Below are 25350 nucleotides of genomic sequence, written 5' to 3'. Positions count from 1 at the left end.
TACAGCTTCCAGTAAGATGTTTTTAATTTGCTCTCTCTTCTCAGGGCAGTACAAGTCAACATGTGGACAGAGAGTAAGGAAGTGGTCTGCTGGGAGACACGAGTTAACATTCAGCAAAAGTTAACCAGGAACTCCAAGACAGTGAGAGGGTGTAATCCTGAACCTGGTCATAGGCAGAGGGCTGAGCCCCTTTCTATTTCATTATCTTCAAGTAAAATGTACTCAGTACCCATGTGCACATGTCCCTTTTATCAACAGAGGATAAATAGATCCATATTTCAATCGAGGGAAACTGGTCAATGCTTTCCAGACACTTCAAAACATGATCTGGCTCACAACTAGCATCCTAAAGAGTGAACAAATCAAATCAGAGCCACTCAAATGAAGCCAGTTACTCCCTGAATAATCAAAGAAGAAAACGCTGCCTTTTTTTTTTTTTAAACTAATAGTGCTTAAGACAAAGCAATGTCCCTCCTCTTCACTCAGCTGTTTCACAGAATTATGAGACAAAGGGCAACTACTGTATCGTCACTTATTTTTTGGAGTAAAGCCACAAGATTACTAACAAACAGCTAACGGCCACCATTCAAAAGCAATAATGGCATTATGACTTCATATGCCAGTTATCTGCCAAACTGGAAAAGAACCAAATATATGTATGTTTCTCTCTCCCCAAAGAAAATCTGAAAGTAAATGTGAGCACTCTGATTCACTTTCTCTCCCATCATAAAAATTTCTGGAGGAATATTAAACAGCACCATCCTAATCGTAGGATGGGAAAGAAGGACATTACACTTGTTCAAGAAGTTTACCAATTTAAGGTGGAGAACTTATAAAATGTTCATGGTCCAAGACTAAATTTAGTGGCAGTAAACAGGGAAAGTTCTTGTCTAAAAATTCTTTAAAACAGACCTCAAAGTTCACAGTTTTGTTTTGATTTGTTGCTTTAGTGCTAAATGTGCAACTGGATAGACTAAGAGAAAAAATATGAACTTCCAGGCTCAAGTTTCAAGTTTCTAGGGTAAACTTAATGGAGAAATCTAATTTGTATTTCAGTAAACAAACAAACCAAAAAAACCCCCAAGCTTGGCCCCAAAGCATTTTTGTACAAGTGACAAACGTGGCTACTTGAGGAGCCAATCTTTTTTCCTTTATCTGAGTAGCCAATCTTATTATGATATCAGGAGCAGGTTATCTGCTGAAAATAGTAATCACCTAAGAAAACACCAAATTATCTCCTCAGTACATCAATGATACAGAGTAATTTAGTAGTCTAAGTTATGATTGCCGATTTCTAGCTAAAGAAATAGAAACAGATGATGTATTTCTCTCTAAAACCTATAGCTGGTTCTGTCTGCTTTCTGATTAATTTAGTGCTGACTTTGAGAATACAGTCAAAAAGCTCACACACACCTCAGAATGCGAGAAAATATTTGCAAATGAAGCAACTGACAAAGGATTAATCTCCAAAATTTACAAGCAGCTCAATATCAAAAAAAACAAACAACCCAATCCAAAAATGGGCAGAAGACCTAAATAAACATTTCTCCAAAGAAGATATACAGATTGCCAACAAACACATGAAAGAATGCTCAACATCATTAATCATTAGAGAAATGCAAATCAAAACTACAATGAGGTATCATCTTACACCGGTCAGAACGGCCATCATCAAAAAATCTAGAAACAATAAATGCTGGAGAGGGTGGAGAAAAGGGAACACTCTTGCACTGTTGGTGGGAATGTAAATTGACACAGCCACTATGGAGAACAGTATGGAGGTTCCTTAAAAAACTAAAATAGAACTACCATACGACCCAGCAATCCCACTACTGGGCATGTACCCTGAGAAAACCATAATTCAAAAAGAGTCATGTACCAAAATGTTCACTGCAGCTATTAACAATAGCCAGGACATGAAAGCAACCTAAGTGTCCATCAACAGATGAATGGATAAAGAAGATGTGGTACATATATACAATAGAATATTACTCAGCCATAAAAAGAAACGAAATTGAGTTATTTGTAGTGAGATGGATGGACCCAGATACTGTCATACAGAGTGAAGCAAGTCAGAAAGAGAAAAACAAATACCATATGCTAACACATATATATGGAATCTAAGAAAAAAAAAAAGGTCATGAAGAACCTAGGGGCAAGACAGGAATAAAGACACAGACCTACTAGAGAATGGACTTGAGGATATGGGGAGGGGGAAGGGTAAGCTGTGACAAGGTGAGAGAGTGGCATGGACATATATACACTACCAAATGTAAAATAGATAGCTAGTGGGAAGCAGCCACATAGCACAGGGAGATCAGCTCAGTGCTCTGTGACCGCCTAGAGGGGTGGGATAGGGAGGGTGGGAGGGAGGGAGACGCAAGAGGGAAGAGATATGGGAACATATGTATATGTATAACTGATTCACTTGGTTACAAAGCAGAAACTAACACACCATTGTAAAGCAATTATACTCCAATAAAGATGTTAAAAAAAAAAGCTCAGTTTCCTTCTCCTTAAAGGGCTCTTTATCACCTTCTATGAAGTGCAACCTACATTTCTAACATTACAAAAATTACTGTACAGTAGTAGTTTACAAAAACTAACTTCAGAGCAGAACTCTACACCTTGGGCAGTGAACAAAATAACAACTCTCCATAGGTCTGCAAAACTTAAAAACAAAAGTCACTAGTCCTTTTATAAAGAATCATATTTCTGTATTTCCACTTTCTTCTTCTTTATAAAATCCTAATAATTTCATTCAACAGTAGTAAACAAATGGATGGCAAATTCCAATAATCAGGTTTAGAGGAAAAAAGTCAAAACTTGAGACACAGTGAAGACTCAAACATTAAATTTTAGGTTTTCCTCAGAGTTGATACACTATTTGATAACACCCACCCATGTAAAAATAAATTACATATCCAAAAGAGCAAGCTGCTCGAGTCAACTGGGTAAACAACATAATTAACACGTGCCAGGTGGAAGGCGAACCTCATGTAAATAGTGGGGCTCAAAATGAGCTGCAAACTGTAAGGAAGCTTATTTTTAAACTGTCAGCAGGTTTCTTTGGTGCAATCAGTGTTTAATATGGGGTAACTGCCCCTCAAGTTCAAGAAAATCGAAATCTGACTGGTACAACAGCAAGCTGAACCTTGTCATTTAGAACTCCATTAGTTGTTTCACAAAGAATAAGAATACACTGAGGTTCTTTAACGAGTTTTGGCATGTACTTCTAACCACCTCTCTAAACTAGGGGAAATTAATTTCTAACCTACTAGGATCACATTCCAGAAGCAAAAATCTTTTGACTATGTAAGATAAGACTAATTGAGTGCTTTTACAAAAATACTTCAAATTTGGGTCTTTTAAAAAAATCCTCTCACTTTTTTTTTATATAACTCTAGTAGATCAGGTAACCCAATCTACTCATACGCTTCCTTACTATAACCATATTGCTCTGACTTTACTTGAATTACCAATATCAAGAAGCACAGAAATGCTCAAAGCATTCACACAAAGGCAGTTAAAGACCACACATCACACCAACCCTCTGAAGTCATGTTTGATATTCTACTCAGCATCTAGCTCTCCAAATCACACAGGATGGTAAATGTTAAAAGTGGGCAATGAAAAAAGAACAAGCACAGCTTCTTTGTGTGTTATCAGGGCACAAGAAGGCAGGTGAGTACAAGGAGAAGCCATCTGAGCGTTTGCTGGGCATCAACACTTACCTTGAGGATGTCCCCCCTTTTGAAGCTCAGCTCGTCGTCTGCGGTGGCTTTGAAGTCATATTTGGCGATGGCTTCCATTCTGAGTGGGGCTCAGGGCTCAGCAGCCTGAAGCAGGGGGGAAGGGAGTCTTCCCTGCTGAAGCAACCCAGTGCTCTGGGCTCAGCCTCGCCTCTCGGCTGGGACTCGCTCCTGCACGGCGGGACACACAATGCCACCCTGAATCAGAAGAGCAATGATTGTGAGAAGTGGCCGGATCGAAGGCAGCCCCGCCCTGCCAGTCGGCCTGCCGTCCCAGCCCCCCCCCGCCCCCTGGCTCGGCCTGGCTCAGCCCTCCTCCCTCCCTTCCAGGCAGGAGCCCTGAGCTCCTCCTTCCTCTTTCCAGCCTCGGCCCCCAGGCAACTGACAGGCCTGCCGGCCAATGGCAGCAGCTGCTCAAGCTATTCCAGAACACACTTCCTCTTCCCTCCCGCTGGGTGTGTTCGGTGTGCAGGAACCGGCTGGAGTCCGAACGGTCTCCGCCTTTCCTCCCTCGCCCCTCACGCTCTTCTCCAGGCACGAAATGCAATCCACGCAAAGAAAGGCCTCGCCCTCGGGATGGCACCCTACTTTTCTCAGTTATAGAGGCCTCTCTCTCTCCTTTCTCCCTGCCAACCTTTCTGGTGCTTTGAAAATGTTGGGTCCCCTATCCACAGTCAAAAGTCAGCAATGTGGGCTGTGGTCCTGAGCTGCTTTAACTGTTCTCAGAAACTAAACCTTGGCCTGCCCCTAGGAAAGTGGAAGAAACTGACCCTAGGAACTACTTTCTTATTCAGTTTGCTACTCTCAGCATAGGCAACTCTCCCTCTCCACTTGCCAACTGTGATCGGCAAGCTCAGGTGACCAGAGAAAGGAAATCCAGCTCAGAGCCTTTGGTGGGTGGAGACCTGCTTGTGCACAAGGCTCCCTATCCCTCGAAGACCCCCAAGACTTTGGGGGCCCCAACAGCCCTTGAAAATAGACGTCCAAGGTTCAGCATTCCAAAAGCAGCCTCTGCATTATTCCTAACTAGCCTACGGAGCAAGGTTGAAGTCCTAATCTACACTTGAAAGCAATCCCTTTTTCAGAATCTTAGCTACCGCCCAAAAGCCAAACAGAAGCCTCTCACAGTTACCCCTGAGAACAGGTGCTTTTCTCGGAGCCAGGGGAGTACTAGACTGATCCAAACTGCATTTCGCAGGCAAAGATTCTGTAATAACCCTTAGGTAGTGTACCAGGTGATGGTGAAGCTGGGCAGTACAATCACTGAGGAAGTGAGGAGTCTTGAGCCCTGAATATGGGACACAACCTAGACCTTCCTGTAACTAAAGGAAAACGAAGCCCCATTCTTCTTTTGTCAGTCACTGTTTCCATACAGGCTAAATAAAAGCAGAAAACAACACTGACACTGGCAGAACGGGGACAGATTATTTATAGTGACACCCTTTGGTGGATAATTACCACCTAGCAGAGACCTCATTTGAGGGGCACGAGTGATTATTATTCTTTTGTTCTAAAGTTAACAACTGGGGCATTAATCAAGCATAGCTACAAAAGGACTAAGGAGTAAACCAGTTGGGAATACTAAGGTTAGAGGGAAATGAGTATTACCAAGGAGGAAAGAATCACCCGGTAATAAAAAGTCCTTCAGCCGAATTCTGAAGGCCAAACATTCCACTGCAGGTAAACTAATAAACTAAACCAACGTTTATTCATTCTATCAGGCCATACCTAGGATATCCTATGTTGTGCTGGCTCTAAAACAGGAAAGCAAAAAGAGTCCCAGCAAATTAAAAAAAAAAAGATTAGTCTCAGTATTTTCGTGTGACCTTAAACACCCTTTACTTATACTCACCACAGTTATTTATTTATCAAATGAATCCATATAATTTTAAAAGTCAGAGCATTAAAAGGCTTATGAAAAAGAGCAATTCCCTACCCCAACACTCACAAGCAATCACCCTCAATTTTGATTTTAGCTTTCTCTTTATGTTTACTCCCAGTATTTCTAAATAACACCCTTCTACTGCTGTTTCTTAATTTATTCCAGCCATCACCTATCACCTGAAAGATGAGGACTTAGCTGTTCCGCCCCTGCCAATTCTGCCTTGCCCCATCCCAGTAATGCCACATATTCCGGTTTAAGCAGTAGTTATTACATTACGAAACATCGTTCACTGGTGATTTAAATAATGTATGGTAACCAACCTTCCTTTCTAGTACACTCCTTCAATTTTTCCCGGAATTAATAACTGTTCCTCCTTTTTTGCCTACTTTCCAGTGTGTACCTATTTAAAACTTTTTACAGCTGCTCCAAAATCTCCGCTACATGCCTATCAATATTTTCCATACCCTGACCTGACCATTTATTTTCACTGGTCTTCAGGTCTGATTGTTGGGACTATGTATCAATGATGGGAAGTTGAAGAATAATTGCGCAGATCCAAAAAACTTCATTAGTTTCATTTTTGAAAAACAGAAATCAGACAGAACCCTAAAGCACTGTCACTGTCAAGGTACTATGCAGTACAGGGCATAAACTTCTATGTCATTCATGATTCCAGACAGCTGCAGTGTGACTGAACAGCCAGACCATAAAAACCAAGAGTTTTCAACATTTGCTCTCCTGCTGTTACTCAACTTATCTACCACAGGTTTCCTAGAGAAAACTTAAACAGACAACACTCTTGAAAATAGTGTTTCAAGTAACAATTGCTTTGTAAGATACAGTTTAATAGGAATGAAAACCAACCAATCAATACTTTTGCGGTGATGCCAAGTAAAAACTAGCGTTTCACAGAGAAAACTTGAGAAGGCCAGGTTTTAAGCTATCCACTGAGAAACATGCAGGCTCAAGAAATTCAAAAGGGTGTGTTTCATTAAAGACAAAAAAATTCTATCACATACACCACATTAATTACTTTAAAAGGAAGAAAGAAATCTGAAAGTGGACACAATGTATAATGTTTTTAACAGAGTATATGTTGCTGTAAATTTCTCAAGAAAATGGGCTGGGAGTACATTTAACCCTGAAGCCTGATGACAGAGTATGTCTGAACTGTTACCAGCACACACCCTGCAGCCCATCACAAGCAGAGAATTTTAACAAGGCAAGAGCAGCTTGAACTGTTCATTTAAAGCAATACGCACTGTATCGTAAACTGCAGTCTCCTAAAGGTATTTGTAGGATTTTATTTTCTGTCTTCCATTCAACTCTCTTCTTCCCAAAATTCACAGAAAATAAAATACATGACACTTCACTGGGCCAGTATAGCTTAGTGTTAACCCTGCATGGTTTGTAAAGGCAGGCTGACCCCAAGTTCAAGTAATGACCTTGATGCTTACCAGCTATAATTTTGGGCAAGACTTTTAAACAAGCCTCAGTTTTCTCATCTGTAAAATGGGTATAATATCACCAACTTTATAAAATTCACTGAGCATTGAGTTAGGTAATACAGATAATAGACATATATGAAGCGCTACAGACAGAGCCTGACATTAAGTCACTCTAAGTTAAAACGTGACTCTACTTAAAACATATTAGATGTTTGTCTTCATTATTAAAAATGGAAAATTAAGGCTTACACTGCCATGTCCCGGGTTCAGTCCCTGGTTGGGGAACTGAAATCCCCCAAGCTTCATGGCGCAGCCAAAAAAACCGAAACAAACAAAAATCGGCAAATTAAAACAATGAGATTTCCTTCACCTACTAATTGTCAAATTTTTTAAAGATTTATAACATCCAGTCTCTGCGATACTATGGATAAAGAGATTCTCAGACTAAATTAACATTTTGAACAGCTACTATATGCCTAACAATAGGCTTAGTACTGGATTATAAAAATAAAATCACCACAGAGCTCACACTCTATCAGGGAATTAATTAGTTCAATCTTTTTGGAGAGTAATTTTACAGCATCTATTGACAAATTTAAAATATATACCCTTGGGCTTCCCTGGTGGCGCAGTGGTTGAGAGTCCGCCTGCCGATGCAGGGGACACGGGTTCATGCCCCGGTCCGGGAAGAGCCCACAAGCTGCGGAGCGGCTGGGCCCGTGAGCCATGGCCACTGAGCCTGCGCGTCTGGAGCCTGTGCTCCGCAACGGGAGAGGCCGCAACAGTGAGAGGCCCGCGTACCACAAAAAAAATAAAATAAAATAAAATAAAATACATACCCTTGGACAAGCAATGCCCTGTCCCAGATTTATCTCACTAAAATAGTGACACAAATACCATGTGCAAAATACATGTATCCCTGAGCATAACAAGAAATATCTTTCTATATATCAAGATACATTATTATCAAGTTTTTTTTTAAACTGCAGAAAAATTAGTTTATCATACTTCCATAAAATAATATATCAGTGTGTGCTAAAAAAAAAAATTCAAAAGGTTAACAATGATTACCTCTGGAAGCGAGTTCACAGAATATTTTTACTTTCTGTACCATACACCTCAATTGTATTTTCATTGTCTTTACTATAAGCATGTATTGCTTTTGTAAGTCAGAAAAAACAAAAACAAATCTTACTGGCGCTCTGGAGTTAGACCTGGATTCAACTGTCACTGCACCACTTACTAACTAGGTGGGCAACACTGGAGAAATAACTTACATTCTCTAATCCCTAGTGTCCCTCAGCCAGAAAATGGGGAAAATAATAGCATCTACAGCTTATAAGGTCATTTTGCTAATTAAAAGAGACAGCACCTGTAAATGCTGAGTCCCTGGCATAAAGTGCTAAGAGGTATTAAACCAGCATCACCAGTACCTCTTCAAATATCGGTCCACATGTTCTCAGTAAATCTAAAACTTCCATTTACATATGGACTCAGAGGAATGCTCTGATAGGCAAATTAACAGTCTATTAAGTATGAACTAAAATTAAATACCTCCAAATCAAGTCCTAACAATGCTCAAATATTCACATATATAAAACTAATCACATCTATAGTCACTTATTCTACTGGGCTTTTAAACATTTACTGTGTATATACAGAAAGTGTACCTTCGAGTAATTTAAAGCCACATTTCAGTCTCATTAATTTACGGGTGCATCCTGTAACAACAGTTTTGGTTCTTGGATCAGCTACATCAAACTCACCCCATTCAGGGACTGATTTCACTGTGAGGTGCCTTCTGGAGTTCGGCAAGGTAGTGGCCTTAGCCCGGAACCTAATTTTAAGTAAGATTCACAGGTAATTCTTATGCATGCTAAATTTAAAAAATCACTGCTGTGCTGTAAGGGTGCCTTGACGAGATTTTAAACTTTGCATCTCAGACAATGCACTACAAAGTCTTTGCATAAAATGACAATAATTCATATTCACTTGGCATAACTGGGAAAAACCCAACTTTGACAAATAAAATGAAAGGCTCTCAATGGCCATTCAGGAGTGCTGGAAAGTTCTTCTGAATTAAGCAAGTAACTATCAATATTAGTTTCTCTCAGGAGACCATGGCGGGTCTCTACTCTGTATTACTTCATTTCTCCAAAATCTATTACTCTTCTGTTCTAAGTAACAATTAGAATTGTTGCGGCATAACGTGTAACATAACAGGAATTATTGAGAAAAATCTCTACGTACCACCAACTTAGTATTTAAAATCTAATAGTAGTCCCTCCAATCTGAATACACTGGCTAAGGAAATTGCCTCAAACATTTAAATGCTTTCTTTTAGTATCAAAGAGAGCTGATTACAAGAATTAACTTTTAATTTGGGGATTCAGAAAATTTTGAACAAAGGAAGGAGCAAGAGAACAAATTTCTTTCTTTCTGTCAAAAAAAAACAAAAACCAAACCCAACAACAAAGAAGGCTGATTGTAACAGATGCAGGAAAAGACACCTTATCTTAGAAGGCTGGTAAAGAATAAATTAGTACTATTACAATGGGCAAGCTTTAATTAATTCATCAATGGTCTAAATAAATTCTATTCCCTTAAATGTTTCAAGCTATCTTAATTCTATTGTAATATAGGACTATGGTTGGTTTTCGTTTTTAACATTCACCACCCCCACTAAAAGCCAAAAAGAAGTCACACAAGCCCCAAAATGACCCAATCTCCCTTACTAACATAAAAGAGACATAAGAAGAAAAGCATGAGCAGGCACAACAACATGATCTAAAAGTGAAGAAAACAATTAAAACGCAAAAACACAAGCTACACCTGTGACCGAGTGGCTGTATTGATTTCTTAGAGCTGAATTCAATCCTTTGCGCCTCCCAGTTCCCAGGGGGAGAACGTTAAGTCTCGCATGGCTCTCTAGCAACCCTTCTGGCAGACTGAAGGAACACAGTGGACGCTCAAAAACGAAGAATAAAGCAGGAAAGAGGGCATCTTCCCGGGAGAGAAACGGGATCTTTATATGAGGGAAAAAACGAATTGTGCCAAAGAGCCGAAACCTCGAAAAATTATGCCAGAGGGGACAAAAAGGAGGAAGGGGAAGTAGATTAGAAAAAAAGGGGGGGAGGGGGCAAGTGACTTGCATTATAGGAGTAAACATTTAGTGTCCGCAGTGGAATGGAGAGAAATAGAAAGGGAAGGCAACTGGGGAGCACAAAGTGAAAGAGGCACTAGAAAGCCAAAGAAACTAATGCTAATTTCTCTCGTGTCTTTCCCACTTTTTTCTGATAATCCACAGTACCAAAAGTCAGACCGCGAGGCACTTGGCTCCTCTGCAAATTATATTCTTACTGCATCTGAAGCCAGCCTAGTTTAACTCCCTAAATAAGCTGTAACTCACATGTAAATCATAGACACGGAGAGCGCTGCAAATGAAAAATACCAGTGATTCCCTCCCGTCTCTTACTGAAATCTTTCCTCGCAGCATTCCAATCAACTGCTGCTTATTTTTCTTGACAAATGTTTTTCAGAGACTGGTCAAAAAAGAAAAAAAAAAGGCGCTACAGAAGCAAAGGCATCTTGACTGGCTCCAGTAGCAAACGTCCTCATTCACAGTATTAATAAGGTTGGTGGGTTTCCTCCCAAAATTCGGCCCCGAAACACCAGGAGACGGTGACTTGGTGACCGTGCAGGTCGAAGGAGCATCAATCACATTTGCAGCCCTCTGCGAATCCCCCGCCTCCCGGACCAAGTCAGACTGACTCACAGAATGAGTACCCCGTGCTCTCGGGCTTCTCCTGGGCCCCTTCTGGGCAAACCCCCACGAAAACGGCACGAAATTTAATTAGGAGCCCCCCAGCCTCTTGCCCCGGGGTCCGAAGCTCTGTCCCGAGCCAAGGGACAGGGGAGGAAAGGTCCCCAGGAAGGAAGCGCCCCAGAAGGGGAAACTGGGCTCTCGGGGAGCCCAGGGATTCCGCTCCCCGCCCCGTTCCTCACTGTCCCGACCTCCAGGCTCGGCAGCCCTCGGTACGCAGGCCCGGGCCCCCCGGGCCGACTCCCGCTGCGGAGAGGTGAGGAAGGGGCACGGGAGCAGCGCCGCCGCCGCCAGCCGTACTCACCGTGGCGCAGCTGCTCCGCTCCGCGCCCGGCCGGCCCCTCCGCAACGGTGCGAGCGGCCGCCGACCCCGCTGCTGCTCCCCGAGGGCAGCGACTGTTCTCGCCGCCGTCACCGCCACAGTCTCCGTCGCCGCCGCCGCCGCCGTCGTCGTCGTCGTCCGGTCGCTGAAGCGGTACTGCCGCCTCGCTTCCGCTCCTCGTCGCGGTCCCGCGAGAACTTCCCGGCGCGGCCCCGCCCCGCCCCGCCCCGCCCCGCCCCGCCCCCGCGAGACTTCCCCCAGCGGAAAAGGTCCAGAGCGCAAGCGCTCCTCCTCGGCCAGGCCCCCCGCAGGTAGACCAGCTACAGGCCAGGGCGCAGGCGCCGGGCCGCCCCTCAGCAGGTGGCACCGGCAGGGCTCCACCCCCGGGGTTTCTGTAACCCTCTCGGTGCCAGAGCGGGTAAATAGAGCTCACCCTTGAAGGAGTAACTCTTATCCACGCCCTTTCCCCTTCCACCAAATCAAGGCAATTTGGCTGAGGGGTTGGAGGGAGAATCTCCGTCCAGCGTGAAGCACTCCAAATAGAGGACAAGGTCTTGAAAGATTTGAGAATCCGGTCCGAACAAACTCTGCCGTATTAGATGAATTAACACAGTCGCTCATAGATTGAATCAAGCGCCTAATACATGCTAAGCGTAGAAGGTACAACGACGAACAGAAATCCTGGCCCTCAAGGAATTCAGGGTCTAGATTCTATACTCTAGAAGAGTGGAAGAAAAGTAAACAAATTATACCTAAGTCCTGTGAGAATTATTTGGAGAGTGCTGAGGAAGCTAAAAAGTTGGGGGGGGGGCTACTCTGCCCATCTCAGAAAAGCCTACCCAGAGAAGGTGATTGTGGTGACGTCTGAGCCGAGTCTTGGAGGATGTGTAGGAGTTCGCCAGAGAAGCACGGGTAATAGCACTCCAGGTGAAGGGAACGTCACGCACCTACAAAGGAACGGAGGTGTGAGAGTCGTGTTCTGTGCAATGCTAAGTAGTTCGATTCGTAACCGGGGAGTGGCAGAAGATGAGGCTTGTAGGAGTAACTCTTTATTTTTCAGTTCCAAAAGCTCTTTCCAGTTAAAAGAGAGAACAGAGCATCTAATGGTAAGGTGCTTCCTGGAAGCCAACAAAATAGTTAGAGGTGAGAATAACCAAACATCTGATTCTATAGAGAAAACAAGCCCATTGAAATAAGGAGAATGAATTGTTCTTTCACATCAGCTGCATGTAAGGCACTATGCAGGGTGATAGATGAACCCAACCAAGTCTCTGCTTTCAGCAATTTGTCATCTAGAGGAGAGTTGCCTAGTCTGCAAGGCAAAACAGTTGGCCCTAAGTGCCATTGAACTACATACAGGACTGCAGAGGAGGGAGCCAGTTACTTGGTGCTCAGGTAATCAGGGAGGACTTGGTGTTTGAATTGCAACATGAAAGCAGAGAGGAAAGAGGGATGGAGTCAGCCAATATTTCAGATTGGCCAGGGTTTAGGATTTAGGGGGAGGAATAATGAAAGGCAAGGCCAAGATGTACAGTTTAGGCTTCATTGACAAGTAACAACCTCTGAAGGTTTTTGAGCAAGAGATGCCTGACATGAGGTGAAAATAACAAGAGGACCATCTATTCACCACCCGATGTATACTAAAGTCATAGAGTTTCTACGGTGGATAATATCCCCATTTTACAGACTGGGAAACTGAGACTTAAAGAGGTTAGAAACTTACCCAAGGAAACCCAAATATAGTAGATCTGAGATTTGAGCCTAGGCCTGTCTTATTCTAAAACCCATATTTTTCCCCCACTTTGATACTTTGTTTTAGAATGGTGGCCAGAAAAAAAAAAAAAGAAATGAAAGGGAAGGACTTAGCTGCTGAGCACAGAGGAGAAGGAAGTGAGGGAAAAGTTGCAGTTCTTCGTTTTGAGTGGGGAGAACAGCAGACAAATTTGCCAGTCAAGAGGAGGAGCTGGGGCCAGTGTCCTTGCCCTCACGGTGACACACAGCCACACCCCGCCTCTGCAGGAGACCCTCCAACACTAGCAGGACCCTTCCCCTCACTATCAGCAGAGAAGAGAGGTGAAAGGAATCCAAACCAGCAGGTCTGAGTGACAAAACAGGGCTTGTCTCTGTATTTTCTGTCAATGCAAAAACCCTTTCAAAATATGTAGTGAATAAATAAATGTATAAAGGAACAAACGAGCAAGTAAGTACAAGAACAGCAAGGACCTCTACCAACCTCTGAAAAAACAGGAAATGGTTCATCAGCTGATCTACAAAACAGCTGGAGAAAGAGCACAACGGAAGACACGGTTGATCCACACCTGCGTAAGAAGTTGAATCAAGAACTAAAGCTTCCCAAGGAAAACCCACTGTACTAAGAACCAAGTTTTTCATCTCCCTGTTATCCCACAACCATTTTTCTTCAACCTGACAACTCTGTAATTAGAACCGAAGCCCTTTTGTTGCTGCTTTACCTTCCAAGTGGATTTTGTCTTTTTGCAGTTGCAGAGGATTTCTGCCAGGACTCCCACCCTGTAGGGCAGTAAGGACTCCTGCTTGTTGATATGAAACCAAGGCTGGAAAACTGCCCATTTCCCTGTGCTTCGTCCCCATTCACAGCCCAGCAACCTTCCCCAACTACACTGGTCTCTCTGAGATTAAAAACTCCCCGAATGCCAGATTCTCTTAAGAAAATGTTGTGGCCATATTTCCTGAGACAGAAGAGAAAAATCCCTTTTAAAGTGTGCTGCCTAGAAGTTAAGTTCTTGAAATTTGCTAATATCCAGGCAACGTCTTCTCTACTTTTGGACGCTGGACTTTTACTACAGCTTTCCTGTAAGGAATGTCGATACTGTAGCAACACGTATATATGGTACCTCACAAAAGTTAACACATTATTATATCATTTTAGAGCTGGATAATAGGAAGAACACAAGTCACATTTCATTAATCAACTGAAAAACACTGAATGAGGACTGGGGAGCTCTGATCCTTTCCATTGCTGAGCCTCTCCTCCAGTAAACACTGGTTAACTGCACACTAGTGTCAAAGTCGGTTTGCACAGCATCCGAGAGGCCTCGTGTTAAAAATGGAGATTAGGTTCCACAGGTAGGAAGTGCAGAGGGGGATTCCTGCTGGAAACCACCCAGGATGAAGAGCCAGTTCCTGCCAAGTGAAAGTCTACCAGCAGAGCCACAGTTAGCCTACTGATTCCAATTTCCAAATCAGCATAAACTCCAGGATTCAGGGCGGAGCCAGACAGCTGGAACTTTGCAGATGTGGTCAAAATGTTTGTAAAGGATGAGTGAGGGGGGCGCTTTCCAGAATACTGCCCAACAATGCTGGGCTGTCAGAGGCAACCCCATAGGCAGGCAGATGGCAGCATGGGGAAAAGCAGACAGAGGCACTGTGCCAGGTTCCACGGCACAGGGGCCCGGATTAATCCACCCCATAGAGGAAGGGTGGATTAAAGCCTAGAAAACTGGGTTCCAATCCTGACTGCCACTCACCAGCCATGTCGCCAGTTAGTCTGGATCTCAGCTTCCTTACTTCTAAAACAGGACAGATCGGTGCTTTGTGTCCACCTAGAGGGGTGGGATAGGGAGGGTGGGAAGGAGACGCAAGAGGGAGGAGATATGGGGATGTATCTTTATGTACAGCTGATTCACTTTGTTATACAGCAGAAACTAACACACCATTGTAAAGCAATTATACTCCAATAAAGATGTTATAAAAAAAATAAAAAATAAAGAGGAGGAGCTGGGACTTCCCTGGTGGTCCAGTGGCTAAGGCTCCATGCTCCCAGCGCAGGGGGCCCAGTTCAATCCCTCAACAGGGAATTAGATCCCACATGCTGCAACTAAGAGTTCGCATGCCGCAGCTAAAGATCCTGCATATCGCAACTAAGACCCAGTGCAGCCAAATAAATAAATAAATATTTTTTTAAAAGGGGGGAGGAGCTGACTGGGCAGGAAGTGGTGGGGCAGGGCATGTACAGGGAAGGGACAGGCAAGAAGATGATGATGCCGCAGTCTGGGAAATGTAGGGTTCATCATTCTGGGAGACATGCAGGTAGAAATATCCAGTACACTGTCCAAAAGCTCAGTGCATTCATTCTTCCTCTCCACAATATTAGCTGAGCATCTACTCTGGAAACAGCAGGATAACCTGTCACAGAGCTCACAGTCTGAAGGGGAAGACATACCGCTGAGAATATAACACTCTCAGGACTGGCAGCTTTGGGAGCACACAGCAGGGGACCTGACCTAGTCCAGGATCAGGGAAGACCAACTGAGACTCTGTTAGCCTGAGAGGAAAAGAGTATTCCAGGAGAGGGTACAGCATGTGCAAAGGCCAGACAGTAAGAGAGTACTCCAGGAAGCCATTTACAGCTGGGATGAAGAACGTGGCACACGGGTGAAGCATTTGGTGAGGGGCATGCTGGGCCTTTCCAGTGCTGCTAAAAACTAGGGACGTGAAGTACTTCCCTGGCGTCCAGTGGTCAGGACTCCGCGCTTCCACAGGCTTGATCCCTGGTCGGGGAACTAAGATCCCGCTTGCCACTTGATTCTATGAGATACTGAAGCCGGGGTGGGCTGTGGTCAGCTTTTCATCTATAAAATACATTCACACTCTAGCTGCAGAGTGAAAAATCAATTGGAACTAAGCTATTTATCATCTACAAGATAATGTCCTAAGATCTGGGCAAGACCCTCATGGATCTGGCCGCTGCCTGCCAGCCCCACTCTCTCGGTCTCTGGCCAACACACACTCCACCAATTCTAAACCACTGTGGTTTCCGGAAGGTGTCATGATCTTTTGAGTGTCTGTATCTTTGCACGTTCAGTTTCCTCTGCTCAGTTGGTCTTCTCCCCCTTCTTTAGGCCCCCAAGTCAGTTTTAAGGTTTCTTCCTCAAAATTCCCACTGGACCTCCAATCTCACTGCTGCATAATGGTTTGTTCACTCTCCCCCCTCCCCCATCCACCACCAAATGCTCTACAAGCTCCCAAACAGGACCACACCTTCTCACATGTGTATTCCCAGCCCCCAGCACAGTGCCTGGACTGAATTAATGGATGGAGGGAGGGATGGATGAATAAATACCGGAGGTTGACTAGAGATAAAGATGTGGCTGCCTTTCTGTGCGAATGTGTTATTTGAAGCTAAGGAAGTGGGTGAGATCTCAGAAGAGACTAGATACCTAAGGGAAAAGAAAAAAAATGATGCGCTTCCTTTTAAAATTGATAAAACAGACTCTGAGTATGTCTACGTGAAAATATATGCCTATGGACCAGATTTGGAAGGGAACATTTAAAAGTAAAAATAATCGTGTTGAAATGAAGCAATTGGGGATGACTTAAAAAAAAAAAACAACTTCAACATCTGTTACATTGCCTCTTCGATTAAAAACTCCTCTATGCAGACACAGACTCAGAAACTTGAGAGAATGCTGCCCAAGATCATTCCATGCAGAAAAAAAATCCACACTAGAAGCAGTAATATTTAGAATGTGTGTTAAATAGCAAAAAGAAATGGGAGCAAGAGGCAAATTGTGAGGTGCAAGCCACTCCCTGGTATGAAACGCTGTTGCAACTGTAGCAAAACTTGCTAATTACAAATTGGCCACATCAGTCGCTTTGGAATGCAGAAATTAATCACCAAACGGCTCTCTTTTCGGTTGGGGTTTGCGGTTATTTTGAGTCGTCGGAAAGGGTTTCTCACTTTGCTTTCTGTGAGCTGTGGTGGTGCCACCTGCCGGTCAGAACTGGACACTGCCCTGGCATTGACTGAACCTTGAAAGCCCATCTCAGGCACCTCCTCTGAGACCACTCTTCTGAGTTTTTCTTTAGTGGGAAGGAACCAGGCAGCCAGTGACAACCAAAATTGGTCATTGAAATTCTACTCCCACCTGTTTAATTGATCTTGGAAGTTCTTATCTTAGAATCTCCTCTGCTCTAGCATACCTCTCAAGCTTTGAGGGTGGCCTCTGATGCTGAGCCTACCACTGGGACACCAAGTCCTGTGACTTCCCTTCCTCTACCTCCTGACTCCGTTTCCATCACCTGGTCCACACACCACCATCCTTCCTGGGGGGCTCACCGATCATCCTGCCCCCTTCTAAGTCACTACAATGCAGCCAGAGTGGGCTCTCTGAAATACAAGTCAAATCAGGGGGTCACAGAGGAGGCCCTTAGCATGCCCCATATGGCCCTCGTGGCTGGCCGCTGCCAGCAACTCCAGCCTCAGCCCTTTCAACTCTTCTACTGCCAAGCCCTCAGCTAGTCTTCTGGATGACTTGCAGCTTCCTGAATGACTGTACAATTCTCTTACCTCCAAGTTTTTGTGCATACTGCCCCTTTGGGCTAGAATGCCTCCTCTCCCTGCCTTCCCTGCCATCGCCTGGCTCCTGTCTGTCCTCCAAATGTCAACGCAGTGCCACCTCCACCAGGAAGCCTCCCATGATGCTCTGGTCCCTCCAACGTGTTCTCATAGCACCCTTGGCAACTCCATCATTCCTGTTTTCGTAAGACCATATGTGAGCCATCTGCTTGCTTGTCCTTCTCCCCTTTAGACCGCAAGTTCCTCAAGGACAGGGACCATGTTTTGTTTTCCTGGCTCCTCACACCTAATCTAATGCCTGTGTGGATGAAATATATTGCCTGCCATATCAGTAAACAAAGGATGTTGCAGCCATCAAGCCATCACATTACAGCTGCCCCAGTGGTGAGCCCTGAGGGAACTCACGTTGGAGCCAAACAGGCTGCCCACTGCCAAGCCCTCAGGTACTGCCGTCATCCCCAACTGTGCACCCTGAGGGGGTTCAGGATGGAGAAAACCTGGAGACTGGCCCCAGATAGCCGAGGTGCATTTCAAAGGAATGATTTCAGTGAGCCCAGACTCTTGCCTCTTCCCATACACAGAAAAGTGCTAAATTCCTTAACTTGCAGATATCTGGTTTTCTTTAATTAACAGTAATCTTTTGATGTTCTGACAACCTGGTCTTTGTTGCAAAAACTCCTATATATTCTGGCCCACCTCCCTTCCCTCAGAGTGATCTGAGAGTCCTATCTCCTGGGCTTGAAGTCCTCAGAATGTCCGCTGAATAAAACATAATTTTTCACTTTAGGTTGTGCATTTTTTTCAGTCGACACCTTGTAATTAATGTTTAACAACCAAATGACAGGCTGGCTTAAGGTATGGTAGGAGGATAGAAGGAGTTTTAAGGAAGGTAAATGGAGACACCTGAAACTAACATAACATTGAAAATCAATTACGTTCTCATAAAAAAGTTTTTTTTAAAAGAAGGTAAATGGAAACAAGGGAGAGGAAGTAGATGAGAAATGCTGGAAAGGAACAGGGGAAGGGAAAGAAGGAAAGAGGAAGGAAAGAGAAAAGATAAACGAAGAGGCATGCCTGTTGGGGAGCACTTACTTCCTCGGTTATCGCTAAGAGACATTTATGCCAAAACATCCTATCTTTTCTTAAAATATTGCTCACTCGCCACTTTTCTTAGGCATTGACAGTCATAGTATAGTAACCAGCTATAATTCTGTAATTTCTTTCTTATCTGTCTCCTTCCTTCCACATTCTCGGCCGTCACTCCTCTTTTCTCTTAGGTCATTCGCCAAATCAGTTTTACCAAACGATATTCATTTATGTGACTAATTTTTATTGAACACTGTGTGCAAGATTGGGAACTAGGGACAAGGGTGGATGGGTAGAACAATGAATTTTTACAAGTCAGTGTCGCTAAGAACTTTATAAACTCCCGTGGTGATAAAGCCTGACTCCAAATAATGCAATACCGCATAACAAGTGCTTTTGGAGCACTGGACTCAGGGTGAAAGGAGTCCAGGAGAGAGAACCTGGGGATAGGGAGTCCAGGAAGGCTTCACAGAGGATGTAGTATCTGAGTTGTCTTGAAGACTAGCTGGCATTCTAATAGGTAGAACCAAGTTGAGGCCCCTCTAGACCAAATAACAAGTTTTTAAAATGGAGAAAAGGGCCAACAATTCTTCCCTAATGTAGCAGTGCTCACATTTTAATGCACAAGAGAATTGCCTGGAGACCTGTTTAAAATGCGAGCTCCAGTGACCCAGAGATATTCAACTCATTAGGTCTGGGAAGGGCTCAGAAATATGCATTTTAAATAAGCAGCTGCAGGTAATTCTTAGCCTGGTCATCTTTGGACCAGGCTTTGAGAGACAATACTTACTGAATAATTGAGTCGTGGGGATTCTGGGATCTTCCCAATGTATCCTTGATTACAGGAATCAGGATGTGAGTTGCTATGGGCAGGAGAGAACTTGGGACTCTTTCCCCAGTGCACTCCCCTGGGTCTTAAGCTGCCTGTGGCTGAGAAATGCCAGTAAAGCCCATTGGCGTGGTCGAGGTCTGGGCGGGTGGTACTTCTTAGCACCACATTGTAAATAAATTAAAAAATAAAAGTCCAAATAAGCAAATGGACTCTGATCCTGACAGCTCTCTGGAGCAATGTCAGAGTCAAGTTCAAGGAGGGTGGCCCTTCTCTATTCCTTCTGTTTCAGTTTCCATGTGGCTCTTTCATTAGAATATGTTCTGTTCATTAAGGAGATGAAGTCAATTCCATTTTGGCCTGAGCTAAATTGCAAGTGATGTATCCAAAGGGTGGAAATGTCCCCACTGTTCCTATGCCTGCGAGAAAGAAGCATTAGCGATTTTAATACTAGGAAGTTTCTCCAGTATTGGTTCTATTATATATTTTATTAAAATTAGATATTCTGCATATGAGACTCTCCCTCTCCTTCTCCCTTAAAATTTCCCATTAAAAAAAATTTATTTGAGTCTCTGATGTCCTTTGGCTTTTTAATTTTTTCTTTTTTAAAAAATTTTATTTATTTATTTTTGGTTGTGTCGAGTCTTAGTTGTGACACGTGGGATTTTTCATTGTGGCACATGGGCTCTTTGTTGTGACGTGCAGGCTTAGTTACCCTGTGGCATGTGGGATCTTAATTCCCTGACCAGGGATCGAAGCCACCTCCCCTGCATTGGAAGGCTGATTCTTAACCACTGGACCACCAGTGAACTCCCTAATTTTTTTTTTTTTTTTACAAACTAAGTCTTAATTAGACAAGTATTAAATGAACCCATCCTCCCATGAAAGATGCAAATATTATATTTAAGACTAGCTGGCAGGGATTGAGCACTAATTTGGGGCCAGGAAAAGTCTACGGGCTTTATGTACATTACTTCATTTAGTCCCTACAATAACAATACGTGGTAGATATTATGACTATGTCTGGATGGCGAAATTCAGTGTTTCCATAAGGAGGGGATAGGCAGCTGTGTCCAATGTTGCTAGAGGATGGGCAAGGTGAAAACTGAGTCAACCACTGAATTTAGAGAGATGGAGGTTGTGGGTGATATTGACAAGGACAGTCTCAATAGCTGGTGGGGTGAGAGTCTGATGGAGGAGATTAGAGAAAGAATTGGGAGAAAAGAGAATAAGGAATGTAAGCAAGTGCAGGCAGTAAGTACAGATAATTCTTTGTAAGAGTTTTGCTATAAAACAGAGCAAAGAGTAGGATTTGGGGAGCCCTCCCGCACTGTTGGTGGGAATGTAAATTGGTGCAGCCACTATGAGAACAGTATGGAGGTTCCTCAAAAGACTAAAAATAGGAACTTTGCTGGAGGCCCAGTAGTTAAGACACTTCCAATGCAGGGGGCCCGGGTTCGATTCCTGGTCAGGGAACTAAGATCCCACATGCTGCAGGGCACGGCCAGAAAAAAAAAAAAACCCTAAAAATAGAGTTGCCATATGATCCAGCAATTCCACTTATGGGATTACATATCCAGACAAAACAATATAATTCAAAAAGACACACGCACCCCTATGTTCACAGCAGCACTATTCACAATAGCCAGGACATGGAAACAACATAAATGTCCATTGACAGATGAACAGATAAAGAAGATGTGGTACATATATACAATTGAATACTACTTAGCCATAGAAAGGAATGAAATAATGCCATTTGCATTTGTGTTGAGTTCTTTGTAAGATGTGGATACAATACCTACCTCATAGGGCTTCCATGAGAAACAGTTGAAATAATGTATGTGATGTGTAGCACAGTGCTTTGCAAATTGTCCAATAAATAGTAGATATTAGTCCAAAAAAAATGGACCTAGAGATTATTATACTAAGTGAAGTAAGTCAGAGAAAGACAAATACCGTATCACTTATATGTGGAATCTAAAATAGGACATAAGTGAACTTATCTATGAAACAGAAACAGACTCACAGACATAAAGAACAGATTTGTGGTTGCCAAGGGGGAGGGAAGGATTGGGAGCTTGGGGTTAGCAGATGCAAACTATTATATATAGGGTGGATAAACAACAAGGTCCTACTGTCTAGCACAGGGAACTATATTCAATATCCTGTGATAAACCATTATGGAAAAGAATATGGGGACTTCCCTGGTGGTGCAGTGGTTAAGAATCCACCTGCCAATGCAGGGCACATGGGTTCAATCCTTGGTCCACGAAGACCCCACATGCCCTGGAGCAACTAAGCCCGTGCGCTACAACTACTGAGCCTGCTTGCCACAACTACTGAAGCCCACTCGCCTAGAGCCCGTGTTCCGCAACAAGAGAAGCCACTGCAATGAGAAGCCTGCACACTGCAACGTAGAGTAGCCCCCGCTCGCTGCAGCTAGAGAAAGCCCGCGCACAGCAACGAAGACCCAACGCAGACAAAAAAAAAAAAAAGGAAAAGAAAAGAATATGAAAAAGAATGTATATATATGTATAACTGAATCACTTTGCTGTACAGCAGAAATTAACACAACATTGTAAATCAAGTATACTTCGATAAAATACAATTTTAAAAAAAGAGTGGGATTTGGATGGCCAAGAAAGAGATTTTAGATATAGGACCTATTAGGGCATGCTTTGTGTGCTGAAGGGAATTATCTAGTAGAGAGGGAGACTTTAGGATACAGGAGAGAGACGGGAATTGAGAAGCAAAGTCCTTGCAATTCGTCCATTTTCATGGACAAGTAGTGGCATAAGTGAAAACAGATGTAGGTGGGTGGATGGCAGTGGTGGTGGGCAGATGCAGTCTTTCTATACTGACGGCTTCTGTTCTCTCAGTTAAATGCAAGGGGTTGACACCTGAGGTGGGGGAGGGGGAAAAGAGTGCAGGAGGTTTTTTTGGCTATGTTGGGTCTTCGTTGCTGCCCGTGGGCTTTCTCTAGTTGCTGTGAGCAGGGGCTACTCTTCGTTGAGGTGCGCGGGCTTCTCATTGTGGTGGCTTCTCTTGTTGCAGAGCACGGGCTCTAGGCGCGTGGGCTTCAGTAGTTGTGGCGCACGGGCTTAGTTGCTCCACAGCATGTGGAATCTTCCCGGACCAGGGCTTGAACCCGTGTCCCCTGCCTTGGCAGGCAGATTCTTAACCACTGCGCCACCAGGGAAGCCCAGAAGGTTTGTTTTGATCAGAAGGTATGAAACTGAACTTTTGGACTGGGGGGATCAAGTCGATTTAGATAACACTGCAGGTGGTGCTAGGGTCCCACTCAGATTTGTGAGTGTAAATTTAAAAGAGGCCACTCAGCCTGATTGCCTGTTTTTAACAAGTTACATTCAGCTGCCTGGTTGCAGACACAGGGCAGGTGAAGAACTTGGTTTTGCCTGTTTGGGATTTGCCAGGCCAATACCACCAAAGAGGGGAGGGGTCGGGGTGTGGAGGGTGCATGCAAGGCACCAGATACAGTGATGGGTCTTGGTGTCCAAGCCAGGCAAAAAAGAAAGGGGGAAGGGAAGTGAGTATTTGTTGGGGACTGAGTTTCAGTTTGGAGAGAGAAGAAAGTTCTTATCTTACCTTATGGGTGGTTGCACACTGCGTTGTACACTTAAAAATGGTTAAAACAGTAAATTTATGTTATGTATGTATATTTAACCATAATGAAAAAAGAAAAAGAAAAAAGAGAAGGGAGAAATAAGTGTGAGAGTGTGTGTGTGTACGTGTGTGTAAAAGCAGTAGGGTGAATAGATTAAAGCTTCCCTGGGGCCAAAGGATTGTTGGGGTGGGGAAACGAGAGTAAAAAGGAGCTGGGAAGATAGAAGATGGGGCTTAGACAATGCGACACTCGAAATGGGGATGGTCAGCCGTGGCTGGTAGTGATGACAGGCTGTAGGGTCTGACCATGGCAATGGGTGGCTGAGGTGGGGCGGAGGGAAAGATGGCTGGAAATCAGGAGGGAAGCCAAGGGCCTGAAAGATGGGACTGGATGGACTGTCTGTGCACGTTTCTCAGTTCTGACCTTACGTTAGAATCTGCTAGCGGGGAGTTCCCTGATGGTCCAGTGGTTAACTCAGCACCTTCCCTTCCGTGGCCCAGGCTCAATCCCTGGTCCCTAAGATCCTGCCAGCCTCACACAGAGCCGCCAAAAGAAAGAAAAAAAAAAAAAGAATCTGCTAGGGAGCTGTGAAAAAATATAATGAATATTTATAAACATTTACAAATATGAATATTTAAAAATATTGAATAGTGGTTACCAGAGACTGAGGGGAGGGGGAGGGGAGAGTTTCCGTTTGGGAAGATGAAAAATGTTCTGGAGATGGATGGTGGTGATAGTTGCACCGTGACGTGAATGTACTTAATGCCACTGAACTGTACACTTTTTAAAAATTATTTATTTATTTGGCTGCGCCGGGTCTTCGTTGCAGCACAAGGGATCTTCATTGCTGCATGCGGGATCTTTAGTCGCGGTATTTGGGATCTAGTTCCCCGACCAGGGATGGAACCCAGGCCCGCTGCACTGGGAGCGAGTATTACCCACTGGACTACCAGGGAAGTCCTAAAAAATACTATCTTGATTCCTGTCCCCAACCCAGATAAATTAAAATCTCTGGGGTTGGGACTTCCCTGGTGGTGCAGTGGTTAAGAATCTGCCTGCCGGTGCAGCGGACACGGGTTCGAGCCCTGGTCCGGGAAGATCCCAAACGCCGCGGAGCAACCAAGCCCATGCACCACAACTACTGAGCCTGCGCTCTAGAGCCCGTGAGCCACAACTACTGAGCCTGCACACCACAACTACTGAGCCTGCATGCCGCAGCTACTGAAGCCCACGCGCCTAGAGCCCGTGCTCCGCAACAAGAGAAGCCATTGCAAGGAGAAGCCCGTGCACCGCAACAAAGAGTAGCCCCCTGCTCGCCACAACTAGAGAAAGCCTGCGGGCAGCAACAAAGACCCAACGCAGCCAAAAACTTAATTAATTACATTAAATCTTAAAAGAAGAAAAGAAAAGAAAAAAAATTCTCTGGGGTTTGGGCTCTAGACATGAGTATTTTAATAGGCTGTGGAATTGCTGAATTAGCATGTTTTCTTTCACTCATTCATGCCACAAACACATTGAATGCATGTTATGAGGTTGGCCCTAGGGGTGCTTTGGTGAATTTAAAAGGACAAGGTTCCTGCTCTCATGGAGCTTATAATCCGTGGGGAAAGGTGGACAACAAATCAGTCAACAAATAAATATGTAACAATTTCAGAAGCGTGTTTCAACCATCTAAGTGAGCTTGGACTAGGACGATGTGTTGGAGATGGACAGAAGGGCTGTGGGGATGGACAGACCTGAGACCTTCACTGCAGGGAGAAACCTCAGGTTGCAGCAGCAGATTGTGGAGACACGTGATTGCATCTTGCTGTTGGGTTGAAAGTGAGAGGTGAGTGAGAGCGAGGAACGAAGGATGACACCCCAGTTTCCAGTTTGAGGTTGGGAGGACTGACCCAGGAGACACAGCGTATAAATAAACATAGGATTGAAGGCGAGAGAGGCAGTTCCAGTGCTAGGCTTTCTGTCACTGTAATCTCTGTTATGTGGTATCATCTGTTTGTGACTTAATTTCCTTACCAGGGAAAAAATGGGGAAAATAATACATCTCCAAACAGAGTGGTTGTGAAAATAGCAAATAAGCAAAATAAGTTAACGCATTGTAAAAGTGTTGCAAAATGTTTGAGCCATAACCTTTTAGACACACCTCTCAGTTTTCCCCGTGTTCATTTTACCTATCCCACATGGATCCATTTCCCATAGTTATTAAAAGTGCATCAGCAACGAAGACCCAACGCAGCCAA

General features: G+C 44.0%; 1 protein-coding gene across 2 annotated transcripts in view; it reads right to left on the bottom strand.

Moving 5' to 3' along the window:
* Positions 1-11409, bottom strand: part of GRB2 (growth factor receptor bound protein 2) — a 70478-nt gene extending 59069 nt beyond the window's left edge. Inside the window, exons 1-2 of one of the 2 annotated variants that reach the window (XM_060135258.1) lie at positions 11213-11409; positions 3735-3950 (exon numbers count right to left, since the gene is read on the bottom strand). In XM_060135258.1, the coding sequence (XP_059991241.1) occupies positions 3735-3812 (78 nt within the window). In that variant the 5' untranslated portion in view covers positions 3813-3950; positions 11213-11409. The remainder of the gene's footprint in view (positions 1-3734; positions 3951-11212) is intronic. The other variant, XM_060135259.1, reaches the window with a different exon arrangement.
* Between the last annotated feature and the right edge of the window lie 13941 nt (positions 11410-25350).

The sequence above is a fragment of the Lagenorhynchus albirostris genome, chromosome 20 (genome assembly GCF_949774975.1).
Source record: "Lagenorhynchus albirostris chromosome 20, mLagAlb1.1, whole genome shotgun sequence".
NCBI classification, from domain to species: Eukaryota; Metazoa; Chordata; class Mammalia; order Artiodactyla; family Delphinidae; genus Lagenorhynchus; species Lagenorhynchus albirostris.
The sequence above is the reverse complement of the archived record's forward strand: the minus strand, read 5'-3'. Positions and strand labels throughout refer to the sequence as shown.